This window comes from Rutilus rutilus (genome assembly GCF_951802725.1).
Source record: "Rutilus rutilus genome assembly, chromosome: 5".
Taxonomy (NCBI): Eukaryota; Metazoa; Chordata; class Actinopteri; order Cypriniformes; family Leuciscidae; genus Rutilus; species Rutilus rutilus.
In genome coordinates, this window is record NC_140213.1 from 9,166,751 (window position 1) to 9,188,952 (window position 22,202).

The following is a 22,202-nucleotide window of genomic DNA, read 5'->3' on the forward strand; positions in this document are numbered from 1 at the left end:
ATTTCTCCAAAGGCTAATTGAAATCAATTAAGAAGATGAGATTGGACGTGTGGGTGGCATGCCCTTTAAATAAAGGCACACAATGCCTGGTTACTGACAAATTTGTTCTTCTCAAGAGAAATCAAGGACATTCTGCCAAGATCACACAACAGAAAGATGTGAGAAAAAACCCAAAGACAAAAGCAAATCAACTATAAAGAATGGTTGAAAATGAAGAAAACGTGTTGTGTCCCGAGATGCTGTGGCATAACCTAAAGAGGACTGTGCTATCAAGACAACCCAGAAATACTGCTAAACTGATTTGTGAGGAGGGATTCAAAAGTCTGCGACAGGAAACATTTGGTGGAGGTTGTGCTGCCAAAGGAGGATTTACAAGCTGCTAAATTCAAGAATTCACTTACTCTGGGAATGATGACTCCCAAGGGCTGTCTGCAAGACACCATTTTCAACTAAAAACTGAAAACGTTTTATGAGTTTTGGATGTTCATTTACACGACGACAGCGTTTTGGGGGCCTGAAAATGCAAACTTTACAGGGTGATTAGTTCCAAGTTGACAAAATCAAACCAATCCAATCAGGCTTTGTTGGTACCATGATGCTGATCCTCAACTTTCTCTTTCAACTCGGGCTTTGATCCTGAGTTTAGGTGTGACATCAGTAGCGAACAGCCAATCACATGCTTAGAGTGAAACTGCGATTCATTTCTCGCAAGAGAAGCAGCGCGATTCACTTCTCTCTTCTGTTAAATATTAAGAATTTAAACAAATTTACACAGCAAGAATGTGTACCTAAGCTGTCTATGAAAGAGGACAGCTAAAAGAAAAAGTCTTGCTATATCAGTGCAAGTAAAAGTTACATTTTATAGCTATCTATTGATTCTAAAGCGTATATACATTACCTTAATATATTTATTCATTTAAACTGCGTAATAATAATTGATAAACTAAAATTGTACATGTTGATCGATTAAGGGTATATCTAATATCTAAATCATACAAAATTATTATTCTAAATAAGCATTAGTAAAAGCCAAACGATTTTGTCTTTAAAATTCATTCGTGATGTATAGTGACCTTTAATTTGGAGTAGAAACAGGAGGAGTGACTTTATCCTTTGCTCACAGCTGATTGGTCCACGTTCGGTTTGCAACCTCTTACCTGTAGCATAACCTGACCCGGACCAGGTTAGCCATGGAGCCTAAGTTACTATGGCGATGAACACTGCTAAAAGCCAAACCACTTTCATGGTGCCTAAAACCCAGGGTTGGCACAAACTACACTGAAACATACCTGGCTTGCCACCTAAACCGGCTTCATGGTGTAGGCCCCAGGTTTCAAAGATCAAGTTTCTGAAAACGATACTGTTATCGTCTCTCTGTAAACTACAAAAGTGTTTCTTTACAAGGTGACATCGCCAACTACTGGCCTGGCATGAATAATACAGTGCTTTTAATCGTTTTCACGATCTGTGTGAACGGGGATTGTTTTTGACAATGTGAAAAATACAGAAGAAAAACATTACGGTTTCAGTACATTGTTATCGTGAAAACATACCCTCAATGTATTTGATAATAAATGTGACAAATACAATTGTTTGTGTTATTAGTTTAGTCCGATTATTGTCTACAAATGCAAGTTAAAATCCCATTTTATGAGCAATCGTTGCAGTTAAAAACTAAAAAAACATGTTTAATTTATTTATTCTGTTATTTTTTGATGTAAACAATCAAATTATATTATTTTAATTATGTAATTAATCTTGGAGAAATGTTATGTTGACAATATGTGTTTGTTTGGCGAAAAGAGTCATGGCAACTCTTACTATATATTTGGACAATTTCTCTCAGACTCCAAATTTACCCAAGCACACACAGGACTTCAAACATGCATGACAAGAGCAAGCTAGTGACACAAGGCGGGGCTTAATGACGGGTCAATTAGTAAGCTTTATTAGTGGCACTGGTGTTAATTAGCTGATGCTGGTGTCAGTGAACAGCTGCAGATTCAGTGTGTGAAGGTAGCTGCAGTGTCCGGGTGAATCATGGCTCGAACTGGGTTTTGTGATTCCAGGCAACTGTTGGACCTCCATATGGTGAGACTGCCTGTAAAATCTCTCTTTTAATTTCTAGACTTCTTGTGTATAGTGAATAATGGCCAAAATGCGACCAGTAAACCCATTTTACCTGATCAGCAGGAAACTTTGTACAAGTTCACCAGTATCAACATTCTTGATATCTGAAGGCATACTCGGGTTAACCAAAATATATTTCCGTGTGACATTTGTGTAAAATGAGGTCTGTGGTAAACATTCCTTGAAGAAACCATTTGTTGTACAGTTAAACCTCAAATGTGAACATTGAAACTGTTGTGTCCTTTGAAAAATGTAGCTCAGTTGACCAAGGGTTTCAGAATTCACATTTAAGTATGTAGCCGTTTGTTGTCAAATAAAAGCTCTTTGTGTGGGATTATCCACAGACATTACTTTGCTCATAATTGAAAACTTGTAGGAGGAATCCATGCTGATTATCTTCCAGAGTTTAGGACTAAACCTGAATGTCTTTGGATTCATTCAGATCTTGTACATTTGGATTGAAAGACTGCTACTCTAAGGTGGTAATGCTTTAATCTATTGTGAATGAGTGAAATCGTTTTGTGCTTTGAAAGGCTGAGGACAGACAAGCGCCTCTGCGGGTGTGGGCAAACTCCTGTATTCTGAAGGAGCGCAGGGTGTTTGCTGAAGGAGATGAGGTTGGGTCAGGGCAGCACTGCAAACCTGCCCAGGAGAGTCGATGGGTAACTACACCTTTTATGTGAGAGGTCTTCAACCCAGCTCCTGGAGACCCACTGTCCTGTAAAGTTTAGTTCCAACCCTAATCAAACACACCTGGAGCAGTTTATCAAGTCAATTACTGAGTGCAACATGTTCCTGGATCAACATCTTTGGCTCTTGGAACAGCGTTCCAATCAACCAATCAGGACAAGTTCAGAGTTTGTCAAGTTTAGGCTTCCAACCAGGGTTAGGTGCTTCTACATCAGTATTGTTCACCTATCATTTCCCAATGATTTTAGGGAAATGTTATGGGTAGCATGAGGTTAAGAGGTAGGGATGTGGTTAGGATAATATTTTCAGCCTGGAATGTTGTTCCAGGATTAATAACTCTACAAAATCAGGACATGCAATCAAGCTGCTCTTGGTGGCTTGAAGATACACAAGCATGTGTGCTGAAGCAGGTTGGAAATAAACTTTGCAGGACAGTGGATCTCCAGGAGCAGGGTTGAAGACATCTGCCGTATGTCTTTATGTGCCAGATTAATGCAATAATTTGTAACCTCCTCTGCGTGTAATGGATAGAAAATCACCCTGGTAGACATGTGGTTCTTCAAATTATGTGTTCTCATCACCATTCTGCAATTTCTCAAGGTTCGAAGGCTTTCCGTCTCTGCAGAGGATGGGATCATAATGGATTATGCTCCTCAAGACGAATCAATTTCAGGTGACGTGAAATGGCATGTTCGATGCTGCTTTAGTAGTTGAAGTCCATGATTTTATACGTTTTTCTCAATTTAGTGTACCAGATCTAAAGCCATGTTACACTAGACTTTGAGCATACAAAATCATTTCAGACACTGCAATGGTCATGATATGCAGCGTCTTTTTAAAAACATAAATTCAACACGTAACAAATTTAAGCATACAATCTAGTCACCTTTCCTGCAATGCTGCAGTTCTTTTAATTTGTTCTTTTTATTCAGCTACGAGGTCAAGCCGTGACTTATTGATCTTTTGTTGGTCACACGGTTTCACACATGAATTCGCTGAGTTCACCAAACCTGAACTTTGGAACGCAGCGAAATTTGAAACCTCTTCGCATGAGCTTGCGTTAACCCAAGTTACTGCTCCAGGACATAATGAAACAAGAGTAAATGTCCATGCGCTGATGTTAATGCTTAACTTAATCCAACAACTACAATGTTTTGACCTCTCAGGTCGTCAGGCCAGAGGCCCAATTTAACTATTCATGCAAATGCAGTGACTTCGTTAACTTGCCATTTTTATTTGCGTTAAAAATGCCAACTAGTTTTTTGCGTCTTCTGTAAAAATGTTATCCGTTTAAAACTTTCTACCACGATGTTGCTATGCAGTTGCTAGGTTCTGGGTGGTTGCTATAATTCTGTCCCTCCAATTTCAGTCTGATATATTTTTTTCCTCCATTTTACCCCCAGTTTCGCAGACAAGGCTTAAACTAGTCCCAGACTAAAATGCATGTTTGAGCTGCAACTTGCACTGACATATCTTGAGTTATGTCAGTAACTCAGTAATGTTTTTTTCTAAGGCACGTTTATAAAATTTACTTAAATGTCCTAATTGAACTAAAGTCTAATTCTGGCTTAATCTAAGCCCTATCTGTGAAACCAGGCCTTATTGTCTGCCAAGCTGCTCAATTCACAAATGGTGTGGGATTGTCCTAAAGTTTAACCCTTATGATGTTTTGAAAACCCTGAAACACCTTTGATATTCCCAGTCAAGAATGAACAGCCTTTTAAAAATTGCTCTTTATGCTATATCGCCAAATAATGGATTCGATCTTTTTTTATTTCAAACTTGTTCTTTCAATTAGGACAGGTTTTGTATTTCTTTTTGGATCTAATTGATTGTAGGCCTCATGCACCTCAGTTTTTGTGTTTCAATATTCAACAAAATATGGAATTTGCCCTGTTTATCACACTAGTGTGCTTTAATGTTTACCCAGGAAGTTGACAATATTAATTCCAATGTTTGGTGTTAATATAGAATAACGAGATATTTAAAAGCTGCTTTTTGTAGGCCAGTCCTTTTTGACCGGGAACACTAAGTGTAAAAAGATGGGGGAGAAAACAAAAATCCCCTAAATTTGGGAAGTAGTTATACCCTGTGAATGTGGTGACATTAACTAACATTTTAGTTAAAAAGAAAATCCTCTCTGGGTTAAAATGACCTGACCTGAACACAACATAAGGGTTAACCCCTAAACGACAATGCAACATGTAATGCGGGCAACATATGTAAAGAATACAGAAAATTCCTTCATATTGACAGTATTTTGTCCTATTTTTACAGGCTTTTCTTAGTGCAGTGTTTTTATTTATTTATTGGGTGCATTCCTAACTAGTATGCTCATGGATGACTAATGCAGGTGCTTTCGTTTGACTACTAATTTCACTGTGGGTTAACATGGTTAACATACAGTGTTCTGAAATGCAGAAGAATGTTTATAGTCTTTCAGTTGAACATTTTTCAATCTTGTGTGACCATGCTAGATGTCCATGAGGAGGAGGCTTTGCTGCAGTATGTGACCAGGTTGCCAGGTCCACCTATTCTACGGGAATTGATGCCCGGACTTCTGCGCAGAGAGGTGGGGGTAGCCATCAGCAAGCTGGGACTCCTCTATGACCAGACCTATGCATGGGATATCTTTTTAGACATGATGGTGAGGGTACGATGCAAAGTACTGTTGATTTCCCTTCACTGTGGTCATGTTTTTGTTTTCCCCCCTGGTTACAGAGAAGTCAGCTACTATGCACTCTCCCAAACGCTGACCTGCCCAAGCCTTTCACTGACACTACCAGAGCTATTTTGGTTGACTGGCTAACTCAAGTCCATGTAAGTGCAATGGATGCAAATTTGTAAGTATGACCTGTTTGTTTGTTCCTTTTCTGTTCATGAATGAGAGGGAAAATTAGCTATGCAATCCTAACAGTGTGGATTATATTATATAGGAGTTAGGTGTTATCCTATTTGTGTGTTTATACTAGTCAAAAGTTTAGACTAATTATATATTTATATACTATTTAAAATTACTTTTGAAAAGTCTCATATGCTCACCAAGGCTGTATTTTAATCTAATACAGTAAAAACAGAAATACAATTTAAAAGTACTGTTTTCTATTGTATATGTATACATATTGACATCGATTTTCAGCAGCTGTTACTTCAGTGTCATATCTTACAGAAACCATTGTAATATACTGATTTGGTGCTCTATTAATAATAGTTCTTATTGTTGTAAAAGTTTTTGCTGAATATTTTTGTGGAAACTTTCTTCCAGAATTCCTTAGTTCAAACACTGTAAAAAAATAAATAAATGAAGTCAAATCAACTTGAAATGAGTTTAATCTTGAAAATTGCTTAACTTACTTTGAGTTAAAGCAATGTAAAAACGCTGTCATAATTTTTTTTTTTTCACAGTAAAAGAACGGAATTTATTTGAAATAAGTGTTTAACATTATAAACCTCTTTATTGTCTCTTTTGGTCATCTTTGCTCAAATATTCATCCCTGATTTAAAAAAAAACAAAAAAACATTTCAATAATGTATCATGGTTTCTACAAAAATATTAAGCAGCAAAAACTATTCAATACAGGATTATGATAATAAATGTTTCTTGAGTACAAAATAATCATATTAGAATGATTTCCGAAGGACCATGTGACACTGAAGACTGGAGTAATGATGCTGAAAATTCAGCTTTTCCCATCACAGGTTAATATGACATTTTTAGAAATGTATTAAAATAGAAAAGTTCTTTTAGATTGTTGTGTGTGTGTGTGGGTTTTTTTTTTTTTTTTTTTTTTTTTTAAATCAAATAAGTGCAGGCTTGGATTAGCAGAAGCAACTGCTTTCAAACACATTAATAAACATTTTGTTTATTCCAAACTTTCGACCTGAAATGTATAATGTAATTTTATTTTTTATAATAATAATTTACACGTTTTCACCTCAGGAAGTGTTTCAGTTCTCCGAGGAAACGTTGTATCTGGCAGTACACCTGCTGAATCGAGCGCTAAGGCTCATCAAAGTGTCCATCTCCAGCCTGCAGTTGCTGGGTGTGGTTTGTCTCTTTCTGGCTGCCAAAAAAGAGGAATGTCTATTACCAGAGGTACTTCACATCTCCATTAAACTTATTTTTAACAGTGAACACTGTTAAAGGTGTCAATGTTTGTCAGGTTTCAGAGCTCTGCTATCTGATGGAGAATACCTACAGTAAGAAACAACTGCTACGGATGGAGAGGAGAGTATTAACTGGGCTCAAGTTTGATCTCTATTACTGTCTCCCACTTCACTTTCTTCTCATCACTGCTTCCATTGCGCGCTGCAGCGACAAGGTCAGTTAACTGGAGCTAATTGCTAAATGTCATTTATTAAAGGGATACTCCACTTTAAAATGAGAATTCTGTCATATACTCACCCTCATGTTGTTTCAATCCTTTATGAATTTCTTTCTTCTGCTGAACAGAAAGGAAGATATTTAGAAGAATATCAGTAACCAGACAGTTTCTGGTCTCATTGACTTCTATAGTTTTTTTTCTACTATGGAAGTCAATGAGACCAGAAACTGTCTGGTTACTGACATTCTTCTAAATATCTTCCTTTCTGTTCAGCAGAAGAAAGAAATTCATACAGGTTTGAAACATGAGGGTGAGTATATGATGACAGAATTTTCATTTTAAAGTGGAGTATCCCTTTAAAGGTGAAGTAGGACCAAACAGAATTGCAAAAACTCTTACTTGAACATCAACAAAATGTGTTCCTAAATGGTTTGTTCAGTGGGTCTGGATGGCCCGGTATCTGTTGGAGCTGTCGCTCCTGGAGGGGCAGTGTGTGGTGTTTCTGCCCGCTCAGCTGGCAGGTGCTGCCCTCCGACTGGCCCGAAGGATCCTCCAGGAAGCTCCCACTCCAGATGGAGAGACGGCCTGGTGCATTGCCTCTAGTATCTATATAGGAAGGTCAGGAAAATATCCCTTTAATACTGCTCACAGTTGTGTTGAGATTGATTTCTGGGAGATTAACCTTTAACCTTAAACCTTTAATTGGTTTAAAAAATTCTGTTTGCTTGGTTTTTATTTTTATTGTATACATGTAACTGTTGTATTTTTGTTATTCAGGTTTTTTTTTTTTTTTTTTTGTGAAGATGGCCACAGATGCTGACATGGCATTAAATACAACTATACTGTTTTATTATTATTTAAGCTTCTTATGCTCACCTCATGTAATGCAGTAAAATAAATATTGTAAAATTAAGTTTTAAAGCAAATTTTCTATGGCAAAGCTGAATTCTCAGCATCATTACTCCAGTCTTCAGTGTCACATGATCCTTCAGAAATCATTATAATATGCTGCTGTTGTTATTATTATCATCATCATTATTATTATCATCATCATCATCATCATCATCATCATCATCATCATCATCATCACATGATGAATATTATATTATATTTATAATATTAATGCTCAATTTATTTGGTTCTCCTTCTGATGTTTAAAACTTAATTTAAGTTGCTGCTTAATTTTGTGAAAACTGCTAATTCTCTTTTTTCTGTGTTTCTTTAAAAAGAAAGTTCAATGAACTGCATAAACTTTTGAATGGTAGTGTATTACAGTTTTCACAAATATTAAAAAGCAAAAACTGTTTTCAACATTGATAAATGTTTCTTGAGCACCAAAACAGCATATTAGAATGATATCTGAACAGTCATGTGACACTGAAGACTGGAATGATGCTGGAAATACAGCTTTATTATCACAGGAATAAATTACATTTTAAGATCTTTAAATAGTAAAGAAAAGTGAGGTTCTTTTAAATTGTAGTAATATTATAGTTTTATAGTTGGCCTTGGATGGCAAAAAACTGACTGGTAGTGCATGTGTAAGAATAATGGATAATTTCAAGATAACCTTTTCCCTTCTAAATCCTATTTTTGTCAGTTATTAAATTGTCATGTTGTTTCAACCTGATTCTGAACCATATGGTTCTGAATCCTATCATATATTCTGAATCATATCATAGGTCTATTTGATGCTTTCATACAATTTAAAATCTGCAATTTTTAAAAAGCAGAAAGATGTTCAAATTTGATTTAATAAATCTTTTTTTTGTTGTTTTTTTAAATCATCTTCACTATTTCTGAGGCAGTGAAGCAGCTCTCCTCAGTATAATGCAGATCATGGCCATGGCAGCAGCGAGAGCACACACTCGTGAGACCCGTGCCACTTTCATCAAGTTCTCCACTATACAAACCCTCCATGTCAGCATGCACCCTGCCCTGAAGGCCGCCCCTGGCTTACTGGGCCTGTCGTGCCCTCGGACGTGACGCTCCAACACCAGTGAGGAGGCTGGAAATGTTCAGGACCGCTGCACAGCACTGCTACTCTGGGGAGGGAAGTAAACGCGCAATGTGGCCAGTCGTGAGGATTGTTGCACTGGACATCAGTGGACTTCAAAATACCATGTAGGAGAGCTGGTTACTCTTTGGACTGAATTGTTTTTGTAACTTTTTATTGTAATCTTATGTCACCTTGATGTAAAAGGATAAAAAAAAAAAAAGTGTATTTATGTCTATGTAGCTTTTAAGTGTTTCTCAATGCTATGGTGTGAACTTTATAAACTGGAATAGATGTTGGTGTCTTATTAAATTTAAAGCACTTTAAAACAGTTACTGTTTTAACTGTTTTTGTGCTTTCCATGTCTAAGATTTGAAAAAATAAAAATGAAATCTGTTTTGGAAAACTGCATTGGGAATCCATACAGGCTTCGTGTGTCAGTACATCACTGTATATGAAAGGAAACATTATTATTTTTTATTTTTTTTCTAAATCCTGTGTAGGCGGTTCAGTGCACTCCTCCTCACATGACACTCTCAGCAGGGGCATCATGTGCAGAGTTGCCAGATCTGCCTGCATGTTAAAGTCTGGTTCTTTTAGATTCTTGTAGGTTTATTACATAATTATTGTTGCTGATTCAGTTGTTAAAATATGAAGCTCACAGACATTAAGAAAAAATCACATCACTACTGTATTGAAAGGGACTAAGCTTATAATAATAGGCATAAAAATTGCCTTGTGCTAATTTCATGTATTGGCTATATGTTGCTGACGCACCTGTATTCCCAGTTTGTTAAAAACAATAGGGGTGCGGTAAGTAGACTATGTGCTTGACCTCTTCAATCTGCTGATCGTAAATGTTTATTAATTGCACATATTTATAACTAGCTATGTGATTAATCTGCTTTGTAAGCGAAATGTCAAACCCTCAAACTGTGGGAATGGTTTCAAATTAGCTTAATTACGTCGGTAAAAAAAACGGATTTGGCAACTCTGCTGTGTTTTCTTTTCTATTTATGACGTCACCTGAACCGAGCGCAAATTTGTCAACGAGCTCCTGTGCACAGAACATGTGCGCGCAGCTCCTCTACTCTCGTTCTCACATGTCCGCGCACACCCGCGCAGCTGATTGGCTGACCCGAGCGCGCGGCGTCATTGTGCTCTGCAAAAAACCACGTGGCGCTGTAGTAGAACAGCTGAGCTCTCGAGATCTGGCACATTTGAGAGGCGCGTGTGAGACACAAGGAGAGTTCACGGAGCGAAACATTTCCCCCGCGCGCCTTGGTTTCCCGGGAATTTTGCTCTATAGTTTAGTCTGCAACGTGTGAAACATACGGGCAGTCAATGAAATATGCGCGTCAGTCTCATTGAGTTCGGACCTATAGCCTACGTTTTATAGGCCCCACTGGTACATCTGTAATGGCCAGAATGTTACCCTTTCACACTCGAATTATGTTCCAGTAACACAAAATGTCTCTAAATGCACCCATAAATGATAGGACAAAAAAATAGAAATCATATTATGAAAACAATATAACTTTAGATATGGATTTGTTGTTTTTATTAATTGTGAGTTAATTAAAAAAGGTTGTAAAGTTATTTATTTTTAATTACATTGTTCTAATCAGAAGCTAAAACATAACCTGAAATAGATAATTAAACGCTGCATGGCAAAAAAGGAGACAACATGAAAACATAAAATATAACATAGTCATGTAAACCTGCACTTACACTCTTAAAAAAACACACACAAAAAACACACACTAGGTTTACTATGGTTAGTTCACCCAAAAATGAAAATTCTGTAATTAATTACTCTCCCTCATGTCGTTCCGGATCTTCGGAACACAAATGAAGATCTTATTAATGAAATCTGGGCGCTTTCTGTCCCACGAGAATGAACCTCTTTCTCGCATGTCAAGTGAACATGCTCGAGCTTCCGTTTACTACAACTGATGATGAGTGAGTTGATGAATATTAATATGTGAATAAAAGCCTAAATTCAATATCTTCATCATATAAAGCTTATATTGAGACCACATGTCTAAAAATCCACAAAAGAAAAGAAAAGAAAAAATCATCTTGTGTAAACCACTTAGCTTCACTAAAATGGGCAAAGTATTAGCTATGTATGTTTTTGCCATGGCATTGACTTAGCAGCATTTAATCGCACAATTCGTGCGTTCCAACAAATTGCATGAAAGTAGGCTATAAACATTAGAGAAAAGTGTCAAATATAAAGCTGTAATATTCACACTTTGACCTGCAAGGATACGTATTAAATGCTTTCCGTAGGCTATTTGTCTCAATACATAGTCAGTGGTCAGGATTACAAAATATCGAACACATGGACAGCCAAATCTACATGCGTCGTTCGTTTCTTTCTTCGCCACTCCTCCGTCTGGTTATGTTTCGTGTCCGTTCAGTTGCGTGCTGTCATACCGTCTCGTTCCTCCTCTCCACGTGCCTGCTCACAGGATTGGCCATGCCGCATATTCCCCTGCGTCACTCGTGCTTGGGGCGAGATATGGCGGAATCCCTTTGCCACTACTGGCCCGGTGAAATGTCAATCACTCGAGTGGGCGGGCTCCGATTAGACAGGGCGGGGCTTACTGCAGGTGGAGTTGTCATTCGGCAATTTTGACTTACGGGCTGGAGGAGGTTTAACAAACCCGAGCTGAAGACCATCAGAAAAAAGTACAGCAAAAGGTAATGTGGCTCGGTCACGCTGGGTGGTCATCATCCTTGTCAGCGAGATGACGGGAGGCACAGATTGTGCCTGGACAGGTAGTTAGGAGTGTGTGCACCCCTGGACGGAGAAGAGACGAACACTCGGGACCAGCATTGGACATTACTAAGGTAGGCAATAGGCTATTGGTGTGTTATTTATATTTCAGTTTTCTGCGAACAAATGATGTCTTTTTAGGTCTCTTTGGGTGTATATTTGATTACCCATTGGCATTAAGCTCCAGCTTTATTTGCACATAAAGGTTGTCTGAGTAAAGCACGTTGTTTTAACGGTGTATGTGGTGTCAACAGGAGGAAGTGGAGACTGAGCTCGGCTGTTGTAATATTACATAACAGTCTGGGGAAGGGAGGGCTCAGAGCTCCGTGTGTGTGTGTGTGTGTGTGTGTGTGTGTGTGTGTGTGTCTAAAATAACCTTCCTGGCAGGATAATTCATGCCACAGACCAAAGCAAGAACTATGAAAGTATTTTGTATTGCTCATGATAATTTACAGAGTTGTGCAAGCTGACATCGCATCTTTGTGTCCTTTTTTTTTGTGTGTGGAACATAGGCTATAGCCTAGGCCTACTATAGCAATGATTTATATATTTACATGAAATGTGTGTAATATTTACGCGTATTTAAAAGTGTCAGGATATGTTGACAGTTTTACATGAGAGATGGGGTAATGTAATAATTAGAGCTTCTCTGTTTCTTCAATCACTTCCGAATCGAACATTACAATTTTAACTTTTTCCGAATTTTTTTTACGGACAAAAGTCATTAAAGCAAAACCAATGGCTAAAATCTCGGAATTTAGTGGCTTATCGTTGTTATAGAACCGAAAGAATGACAAAGCACTATTGTTCACTAAAATAGGCTAGTTATACAATTCTCCAGCCAAGTATTGTGCATTAACTGTAGGCTGTAGGTAGGCCTAAATGATTGCCAAGCAACGTCGCAACTTTTGGCGCATTAAATGCCTCGGTTTTAGTCATAATGTAGCAGCCACAACATCGATGGACATATTTAAAATGTCCTCTTTTATATTTTACAGATTTGAGCACTAATGCAAAATGATGATTAAGCATTAGAGCTATTTAATAATTTTTTTGCCTTATCTATACATTTGATCATTCACACATGCTGTAGTTTTTTTCTGGCAAGCTTTATCACTGTTCTTCTTCAACAGTAGCCTACGCAAAATGCGTTATGGAATTGGCTGGTTGCTGGTAGATGCCAGAACTACACCATGACGGCAAAAATCATTTTTCTGCATTCAAACGTAACTATGTTCTGACAATATATATTTATTTTCCCGGTCAACATGTACAAAAATATGATGAAATATTTGTGATGAATATGTTGTAGATGCAGAGGCCAGTGGCACATTATTTTTGAGGTCTCTTAAAAGTGTGAAATGGATTTTCCCCATTTTTCTGCTTTTGACAAGAGATCACATGACAAATAATCCCAGAACTCATGAGTGTTAATGAGCAAAGATGACAGTTTTTAGCAGTATTTTAAGGTGCCTTCAAGCCATGTCATAACTACCGTAATTACAAGTTTCCAATTTGTATAAAGCGTTCACGTCTTTGCTCAGAGTAGACTACAACCTGTAAACTGGGAATTTTCTGAGCCACCTGACCATAGAAATGCGTAATTCCCAGTCCGTTGACGTGAACAGCCCCGAATAGAACCTCACGTGTTGTCATCTCGAATACGGTAATTACGATATGGCATTACAGCAGCAACCACAATCAATCCAATCAGAATTAGTGTTGGAAGTATCAGTTGTATAGCTGAAGTTTTTATTCTATAAAATTCCCTTAAATATATAAGCACAGGTCTCATGCAGTCCCATGTAAATTAACATGCTCGTTAAAATCAAGAAGCCTATTGTATGGGTCTGAAATGTTGGTCAATGAGAAGACATTACAATAATTACAATAAACAATTGTGTATCAGCAGTGAGTTCAGTGTTTACATATACATAATGTATGTGAGTTGTGGTCACTTTAGTAGTTAGTCATTTAGAAAAAGGCTACATTTTGTGCAGTAGCATTGAATACACTTTAATGGTCACTACAGAAAAGGCTGGCCATTCAGAAAAGCTGCTACTAGTGACAAAATGTGTACCTTGTGCTTTGAATTTACAATCTGCATATATTTAAGTGTTCTTTAAAAGCCTATTAGCAGCTTTGGAACACAATATACATAATCATTACTTGAATTTGTTAATAATCTTTTTTATTTTTGCTACCCATTTAAAAAAAAAAATCTATTCTCCTCTAGACAACCCTTTGTGGGCATAGGTGTTATTAGTGCTCCTGACCAAACATGTTTGTATGTAAGAACCTTTAGAACAAACACCATGTTAGAAATGGGTAAATACATTCTGCATGAGGTCACTGTCTGCCCAGCTGTGTATCTCTGCTCCCAGGGCCCGGGATGCCCAAGGAACCAAGAGGAGATGCCCAGGGGTGTGTAGGGGAGAGGGAACGCACCTCTCGTCCAGCCAGTAAAAATGCTAAGGACAAAAGCAACAGTGCCACCCTTTTGGCATCTAGAGCAAGAGCACGCACTGAAAAGGAAACATATGGACGTGACTCCCGCTGCTCTGAGAAAGACTCTGGTTACTCAGGTGAGTATTGATTGACAGTCCTGCTGTAACATTCACCCCCTAAGAGACTCGGGTCACACTATTATTAGTATAATGCAAGTGTAGAACAAACAAGTGTACCAAGAACAACAATTGTCCTAACATACAATATATACAAAACCACAAAGCAATCCCACCAGGTTTCAGTCCTCTTTAATTCCATATATATATATATATATAATATATATTAGTAATATGTCAATAAATCAGTCTTACCTGGTAGTCAAATAGTGAGTGAAAGTTCTGGTGATTGGAACTCTTGTGATAAAATCTCTGTAATGAAAATAAATCCAAAAAGAAACAAGTATATTCCACTCCAGGTATATTTCATGATGTTTTATTAACAAATTTCGTGAGGAACACGTTCAAATTGCCTTGCCAATCAGCAAGAGATGAGGCCTATATATACATACATGGCCGACTCATCTATGTTCCTCGAAAGCCCACGTCAAATACGCATACGTTTTATTCTATCTGATTATTTGTAAGCATGAATCCATGAAATAGTTATTGGTGAGAGTAATCTAATAAAAGAGTGGAAGTCTATAGTCATTGTAAATTCTTTAACTTGTACTCTCCCTAACCGGCTATTCAACCTGCTTCAAAAGCACTTCCTTGATTTTGTCAGCGCCACATCCCAACATCACCAGTCCTTCTGAATATTGTGAGTACAAAAAAGGCGGTCTCTCACATTGATAGCATTAATAGAGAAAAACAAGGAACACATGTTCATACAAAAAAGATATCTCTCTGTTTATATGTGGCCATGTAACGACACACACTCTGCAAGTTTTATCTGCATTTCTCATCAGCCCTCATGTAGTTCCAAACTTGTATGACTTTCTTTCTGTAGAACACTAAACGAGATTTTCCACAGTGTCCAAAGGCTATTAAAGTGGTCATATGATGCTATTTTAAAAGTTTATTTTGTTTATTGGTGTACAAGAATAGGTTAACATGCTTTAATGTTCAAAAAACACATTATTTTCACATGCTGCATATTATTGCAGCACCTCTATTCTTAGTCTGTCTGAAACGCTCAGATTGAGGTCCGGTTTCTACAAAGGCCCTCATTCCGAAAAGCCCAGACTGCGTGTTATGATTGGCCAAACACCTCAAGTGTGTCAGAAATGTAACAGCCTTGTTTATGTGCTTGTTAACCATGTAATTTTAAAACCACGGGCAATAATAGGGAGTTGCTCCTCCCTTTGCTCCTATAACAGCTTCTATTCTTCTGAAAAGGCCTATTAATAGATGTAGGTATAGTGTTATTTTCTCCCAGTCAGAAACAAAAGAAATGTTAAGGTCAAGCACTGACGCTGCATGAAAAAAAAATCAAAAACAGCATTCCATTCAATCTCAAGTGTGTTCAATAGTAAACACTTTTACTATTTTTACTATTTGCAGTTTATGACAGTCATGTTTTTTGATGTGCCCGATTCAACTGAAAATGTTTGTATAAGGACATTTAATGACTGTTGTATGGCTGTTGTATGCTTGAATTTATGCACATACTAGTAATGAGTGCAGCTGAAAGAGTCAAACCTGTTCATTAGAAGTTGATGTACTTCTGTGATGCTTAATTTCATTTGTCATTAGTAGACTGAGACTGCTACCCCTCTCACTTTTGTTTTTCTCTTTCTTTGTTTCCCACCCTTCCTGTTGCCTTTCCTTCTTTCTCTGCTCCTCCTATTGCTCTTTTTCTCTCTCAGACACTGGCTCAGATTCCTTGCAAACTGATGCAGATGACCAGCAGAGCAGTGTAAATGAGCCTCAGGTCCGCAAAGATTTGGGTGGGGTGGATCAAGGCCCTCTACAGGGAAGCCACATACTGGTGTCCAGGACCCCTGAACTCACCCCCATATTCATCATTAAGAATGTGGTGTTGAAGCAGGTGAGACAATCCGAGTGGAAAGAGTAAGAGGCTCTGTTCCAAAACATAGTGAGCTGCCTACATATGTTTCCAACATATGCCTCACGTGAGCAGCACTATTTCTGACAAATGGAATTGCTGCCAATGTGAATTGTTCCAGGTTGGTCACTTATGAGGTTTCTCACAATCACAATGACAGTTAAGGCCCAGGTATACTTAATTTTCCGTTTTCCGCTCTGTCTCACGTAGTTTAGCATGGAAGCCTTTTTAAAATGTACTCAATTGAGCTCATCCTTACGAAAAATAAGTATACTTCAAGTTCATTTTATTAAGTATACTTAAAAAATATATTTTTAAGTATACTTTATGTATACTAATATCAATGTACTAGAAGGATACTTGTCAGTACTACCTGGGACTAAATTGGCCCACTTTTTATTGTATAAACGTATACTTTTAAGTATACTTTAAGTGTAACAGTAGTAAACTTTGAGTTTACAACCAAGTTTTTCATTTGTACTGCAACTATACTACAAGTGAACTTATATATAACTATAACAATAGTTTATTAGTTAAATACTTGTAGTAAACTACTAGTTTAGTAGTTTTATACTGCAAGTATACTTGTAAATGTTCTTTAAGTGAACATAACATCATACTTATAGTTCATATAGTTCAAGTATACTACTATGTTCCTATTTTAAGTAGACCTATACATTTTTTATACTTGAAATATACCTTTAACTGTACTTAAAAAAATGTATTACTAGTTTCATGCAATCTTTTTTATCAAGTCAAGTCACCTTTATTTATATAGCGCTTTTTACAATACAGATTGTATCAAAGCAGCTTCACAGTGATAACATGAAAATAATACAACAAAATTAGTTTCTAGAAGAAAATTGCGTCATCGTCCACCAGATCAATAATATTAAGGCAGATCAATAATATTGTTGAATATTAAATGTCCCCAACTAAGCAAGCCAAAAGCCAAGGCAACAGTGGCAAGGAACCAAAACTCCATCAAGGTGATGGATTTCTCCATCAGGTCAGAATTCAGATTGGATCAGAACATTCAGAATATTTATCCAGTTCCATCTGGTTGGAAGTCGGAGTCATCATGCCGGTATGGAGACGAGTTGATATCGGCATATCAACACTTGAATGTAGGTAAGTTTAAATGAATTTCAAAACGTAGGTTCGGGAGGAGCATAAACATTCAGTCCTGTCAATCGTCATTACGAGCATACTATATAAGCAGCAGACACCACGTCATCTCATTGACAAATTCTTCTGGCAGCCCTCCTCCTCCCCTTCTCCTCCAGTAAATTATCTCTATCCTCTTATTTCATCATAGGTTTTTTTTTTTTTACTCGAGCCTCCTCCAAGGACAGCTAGCCAAGCTAGTTTACTATTAACCTTTAAGGTTGAATGGGCAGGCGAACTAGTGAAAAAATATTTTAAGCAAAAAGCTGAGAAATTTTGATTTGAAGTAGATTCCTATGTACACTATCAGTTGACTAGCCTACACAAAAATTCGAAAACTCAGAATTAGGAACATATCAGGTTTCTTTATAAATCAATATTTTCAAACAATGTAAGTTTATAAGACAGTATGTAAAACTTTTAGAAAAAAGTAATTAATAGGCTACTCAAAGCGTAAACACAACTACAAGCCAAGTATACTTAAATTAATTATAATTTAAAGTATATCTCGATCAAAAGATTGAGTATAAGTATAAGCCAAATATACTTTTTTCTGTATAATTAAGTATAATTAAGTGTGATTTTAAGTATATTTCTGAGAAGTACATAAAAAGTAGACTAAAAGTATACTTTCATATTTTTTAGTTTAAAATAAGTATACTAATAGCACCCTTGAATAAACTTCTTTTTCGTAAGGGCAAGTGGAGGCATTTGATGTGGACCACATGTGGACCTTTCTTTTCAAGCGTTCAAATCATTTGCACGACACCGCTCAGACACAAAAATTTAGTCGGACACAGTCGGCTTTAGACAGCTACCTTCTAAGGCAGAAACATATGTAGAAAGTAAAAAGGGCAGCTCACTATATTTTGAAACAAAAGCCAGAGAGAAAAATGTATTAGGCGGATGGTTGGAAAAGACTGATGAGAAAGAGCTACAAAGAAAACGGAATGATGCGTTAAATTGAAACAGATGGTAAGAGGTGTCTGAAGGTCCTAGGTGTTTATGAACATAACCATGTAAATGAGTCACATAAGAAAACAACAAATCCTATAAAATAAGATATTGGCATGCCATTTCTCATATAAAATGTGCTACAAAAGAGACGATTTACTTGATATTTCATATTGTGAAATTGCTCTGTACAAGAAATATTTCTGTCTCTCCTCTTTTTCTCTTTCCCAAGCCAGGGCAGTCCGGTCAGGACAACATCCACCCTTCATCACTGTCATGGGGTGGAGGTACTACAAGCAATCAGGGTGCCACCCATGTTCTCTTGCTACAACAGCCTGGCATCAATCAAAGCGCCCCAATGCACACCCTCAAACCCCACTCACAAAGATCCGAAAGCAAGGGTGTAAAGAAAAGCACTTACCTCCCCATCCTAAACTCCTACCCTCGAATCGCACCTCACCCTAATAAGAAAACCCCAGAGAAACCTACAACCAGTAGGGGAAGTAACACAGAGGAGCACAGCCTGAGTAAGAGAGTATGCACAGAGGAGAAAAGAGAGGAGGTGTCCACAACCACGCAAGCGACTAAGCAACATCTGCACAAACAGCCAGAGAACAACTTGCTGTTGCACTCTCATTCCCTTTCACGGTCGCAGTCTGTGGGCCATGAGACACTTTCTGCCTCTCACCAGCACCGGAGCCCATGCCGCCCATCTAGTCCCTCCACTTCCCTCAGTGTGAGCTCTCCGTCAGTCTCAAGCTCTCAGACTCCTTCCCCACCCTCTTCCAACGACCTTATTCAGTCCAGAAAAGAGCCCCATAAGCATTGCCAAGGACAGAAAAATGACACTGGCAAAGGGTCAAACACCCACAAAGGGACAGCACGGTATCGTCGCTTCCTCAACACAGTGGAGATTCTGAGCCAGTCGGGGTTACTTGACATCACCTTAAGAACGCAGGATCTGCTGCGACAAAATGCCGCCACCGAACGAGACATAGCCCAGCTCCGCCAACATGCCAATCTACTTTTCCAGGCCACTCAAGCAGGTGTTGATGCGCCGGCTGCCTGGGAGAAGCTCCAACAGGTCATGGCTGAGTCTGGACACTATCCCAGCCTCAAGTGCCTACCAACAGACAGCAATGATGGAGGGGACTGGTCTCAATCAAAGTTGGAAGTCGAGGCAGCCACTAGCACGAAACCTGATATTCATGTGGTATACAGATATGGAGTTAATGGGACTGAGGAGGTGGCGCCCCCATCTCCTCTCCTAGCTCCCATGCCAGATGCAGAATGGCAGTCAACAGGTCAATATGATTTTGGCGATGATAGCACCACCATTTATGAGCAAATCAGAGCCTACAGAGGAACTGCCAGTCTGCCGGATGATCCTATAATGCCTCCAGACAGCTCTACACATGGAAACCTGCTTTAGACTGCACCCAGAAACCTGCTGAGCACTGGGCCTTCCCAGCAGAGAAACAGCAAGGGAGACTTGATGACACTTTCTTGAACATCTCAAGCAAGACTTCAGAGATGTTATGTCTATGCCCCAAGATTCAGTAGTCTCCATGGTAACTCAGGGCTATGCTCAAGGACAGCAGCTCGACTGTGCTGCGAACCATCTTCCTGTCTGTCACGTTTCTACTCATCTGCATCAGAATCACCCAAAGTGTCTGATGAGAGATATGCAGAATTGAACACGCATGCTACAGACTGCCACTCTTTAGTTTAGTCACTGACATGGTTATCTGCATCAGCTTATCCTGCCCCATAACTGAATCAAGTTTTCAATGGCCACTTGCAAATGTGTTTTTGATTGCAACCCTTCATGCAGTCGATTAGAGAGTAATCACACATACAGTAGCAGTCTGTTTCCTAATTAATGTTGATTTATATCATAGGCAAGTTGAATTCGCACCTGCTGTCACAGTTTGTAGCATGTAGTGTTTTTAAAGAACATGTTCACCTGTGACTGGGAATGGTATTTTGCTAAAATGTGGTATTACTACTGGTGAGATCTGCTTTCCTCTGTGAGGCCTTAAAATAGCATGAGGATGGTGCATGAAGATTCCAAAAGTTAAAGCTTGAACTGAACACACGTGCAAAGACACTTAGAATTGTGTGAGAACTATTCTCACAGTGATCTTGGTAAGGTCCACGAAGCTTGTGTTCTTCTATGCAGTATGCACTTCATTAATCTGCTTGCTTTACATCTTCATCTTTAACCAATGGACCAAGACAACCATTACTGAAGCCATTTGAATTGGCTTCCCTCTGAGATGAAGGGTCGATTTTGAGTGTTTATGTGAGCTTATTTCCCATTTGTTTGATCAAAGATCTTGACGTCTGTATTTGTGAGTTTGCTTGTGTTAATGGTGTTTTGTGACAGTCTTAATGTATTCTACAACAGCTTTACGTTTTGTCCCCAATTCTCTACTACTGCACCAAGCTTTTTGGCACATTTTGACACTCCAGAGGTGTAAAGTCCAGGAGTCAGAAAGTAAAAATCCTGCCATATGTTTATTCCACCAATGAACTCTAATTAGCAAATCTAGGTGATTGGAACAAAATACTGAGGATGACTTTTACTTTCTAAACCTGGACTTTACACCTCTGCTCTTCACATGACACTAATATGTTATTTGTTGCTGTTTTGGTATATTTTCATTTATTTACTTACTGAGTATTTCTGAGTAATCCGAGTCACTGATTTGTGTCTAAGGAAGCCGTCAGGCCCACATAGAGATTTTGCAGAATTCTGCTGTCATTCACAAAATTGTATACATAATCATTGCATATTCATTTATGAAATATATTGGCTAATTTGATTATGCTTCCAGTTTAGTACTTTCAGCTTAGTTAAACATTTTATGTTTCAATTCTGCATAATTTACAATCAGTAAAGAAAAGGATGAAAAAACTGCAGTCCTTCTTTATGACAGATATTCTTCTTCTACCTTAGCTCTTAATCTTTTCTTTAAATAGATTTTGATGGGGTGTTTGTACACAGCAATGATCTCAAGTCCAAATAAATGGCAGTACAGTAGGGATGTTCTGAGCCGTGTGTGTGGTGAAGCAGATAATGAGTTTGTGTTTGAAATGAATGGCATGCAATGTCATGATCGATATTTGTGCTTCCCCATGTAGCAGCACAAGGAGTATGTGATGCAATTCTAATGCATCTAAAGAATGATTCTTTCAATGTTTCCATGCAGTATGTTTGCTGAAGTCAGGATCACTGCAACAGATTCGCTATTAGATTCTAATAAAAAGCTTAATTAAAAGGCTTTTGTTTTGTTGTATATACATTTAATGCCACATTTGTTCTCTTGGGAATATTAATATAGTTGGTCTTACTTTTTCCCAAACTATGAGCAGTTTGATCTCGAATCTACCTTTTCTGTCAAAGATACTAGAAAAGGCGGTATCCTCACAACTATGTTCCTTTTCAGAAAGAAATGATATCTGTGAGGATTTCCAGTCAGGATTTAGACCGTACCATAGTACTGAGACAGCTCTCATTAGAGTTACAAATGATTTGCTCTTATCATCCGATCGTGGTTGTATCTCTCTATTAGTGTTACTCGATCTTAGTGCTGCATTTGATACTATTGACCACAACATTCTTTTAAATAGACTC

General features: G+C 38.0%; 2 protein-coding genes across 6 annotated transcripts; both read left to right on the top strand.

Moving 5' to 3' along the window:
• The first annotated feature begins 1,906 nt into the window (after window positions 1–1,906).
• Window positions 1,907–10,080, top strand: ccnp (cyclin P). 2 transcript variants are annotated; one of them, XM_084409567.1, is made up of 9 exons: window positions 1,907–2,091; window positions 2,664–2,792; window positions 3,421–3,493; window positions 5,298–5,467; window positions 5,542–5,640; window positions 6,761–6,916; window positions 6,984–7,142; window positions 7,585–7,763; window positions 8,954–10,080. In XM_084409567.1, exons 1-9 carry the CDS (start codon window positions 2,041–2,043, stop codon window positions 9,129–9,131), a joined length of 1,194 nt encoding a protein of 397 aa, XP_084265693.1. In that variant the 5' UTR covers window positions 1,907–2,040; the 3' UTR covers window positions 9,132–10,080. The 2 variants fall into 2 exon arrangements, with proteins under 2 accessions (XP_084265693.1, XP_084265694.1); XM_084409568.1 differs by having other exon boundaries at window positions 1,964–2,091; window positions 8,950–9,545.
• A 1,669-nt stretch (window positions 10,081–11,749) lies between these two features.
• LOC311290599 (CLOCK-interacting pacemaker) lies at window positions 11,750–21,846 on the top strand. Of its 4 annotated transcripts, none has more exons than XM_084409182.1 (5): window positions 11,750–12,000; window positions 13,060–13,152; window positions 14,311–14,511; window positions 16,242–16,423; window positions 18,795–21,846. In XM_084409182.1, the coding sequence occupies exons 2-5, from the start codon at window positions 13,104–13,106 to the stop codon at window positions 19,992–19,994; spliced, it is 1,632 nt and encodes a 543-aa protein (XP_084265308.1). In that variant the 5' UTR covers window positions 11,750–12,000; window positions 13,060–13,103; the 3' UTR covers window positions 19,995–21,846. The 4 variants fall into 4 exon arrangements, with proteins under 4 accessions (XP_084265308.1, XP_084265309.1, XP_084265311.1 ...); XM_084409183.1 differs by having other exon boundaries at window positions 13,063–13,152; XM_084409185.1 differs by lacking the exon at window positions 13,060–13,152 and having other exon boundaries at window positions 14,291–14,511.
• The last annotated feature ends 356 nt before the right edge of the window (window positions 21,847–22,202 follow it).

What these genes read in the sequence shown, in the direction of transcription:
- ccnp (XM_084409567.1), top strand. Translation starts at nt 2,041, where the DNA reads ATGGCTCGAACTGGGTTTTGTGATTCCAGGCAACTGTTGGACCTCCAT. An exon ending in AACTGTTGGACCTCCATATG is followed by an intron (nt 2,092 to 2,663) that starts GTGAGACTGCCT and finishes GTGCTTTGAAAG; the next exon opens with GCTGAGGACAGACAAGCGCC. An exon ending in TCAAGACGAATCAATTTCAG is followed by an intron (nt 3,494 to 5,297) that starts GTGACGTGAAAT and finishes TGACCATGCTAG; the next exon opens with ATGTCCATGAGGAGGAGGCT.
- LOC311290599 (XM_084409182.1), top strand. Translation starts at nt 13,104, where the DNA reads ATGCCAGAACTACACCATGACGGCAAAAATCATTTTTCTGCATTCAAA. An exon ending in GAAAGACTCTGGTTACTCAG is followed by an intron (nt 14,512 to 16,241) that starts GTGAGTATTGAT and finishes TTTCTCTCTCAG; the next exon opens with ACACTGGCTCAGATTCCTTG. An exon ending in AGAATGTGGTGTTGAAGCAG is followed by an intron (nt 16,424 to 18,794) that starts GTGAGACAATCC and finishes CTCTTTCCCAAG; the next exon opens with CCAGGGCAGTCCGGTCAGGA.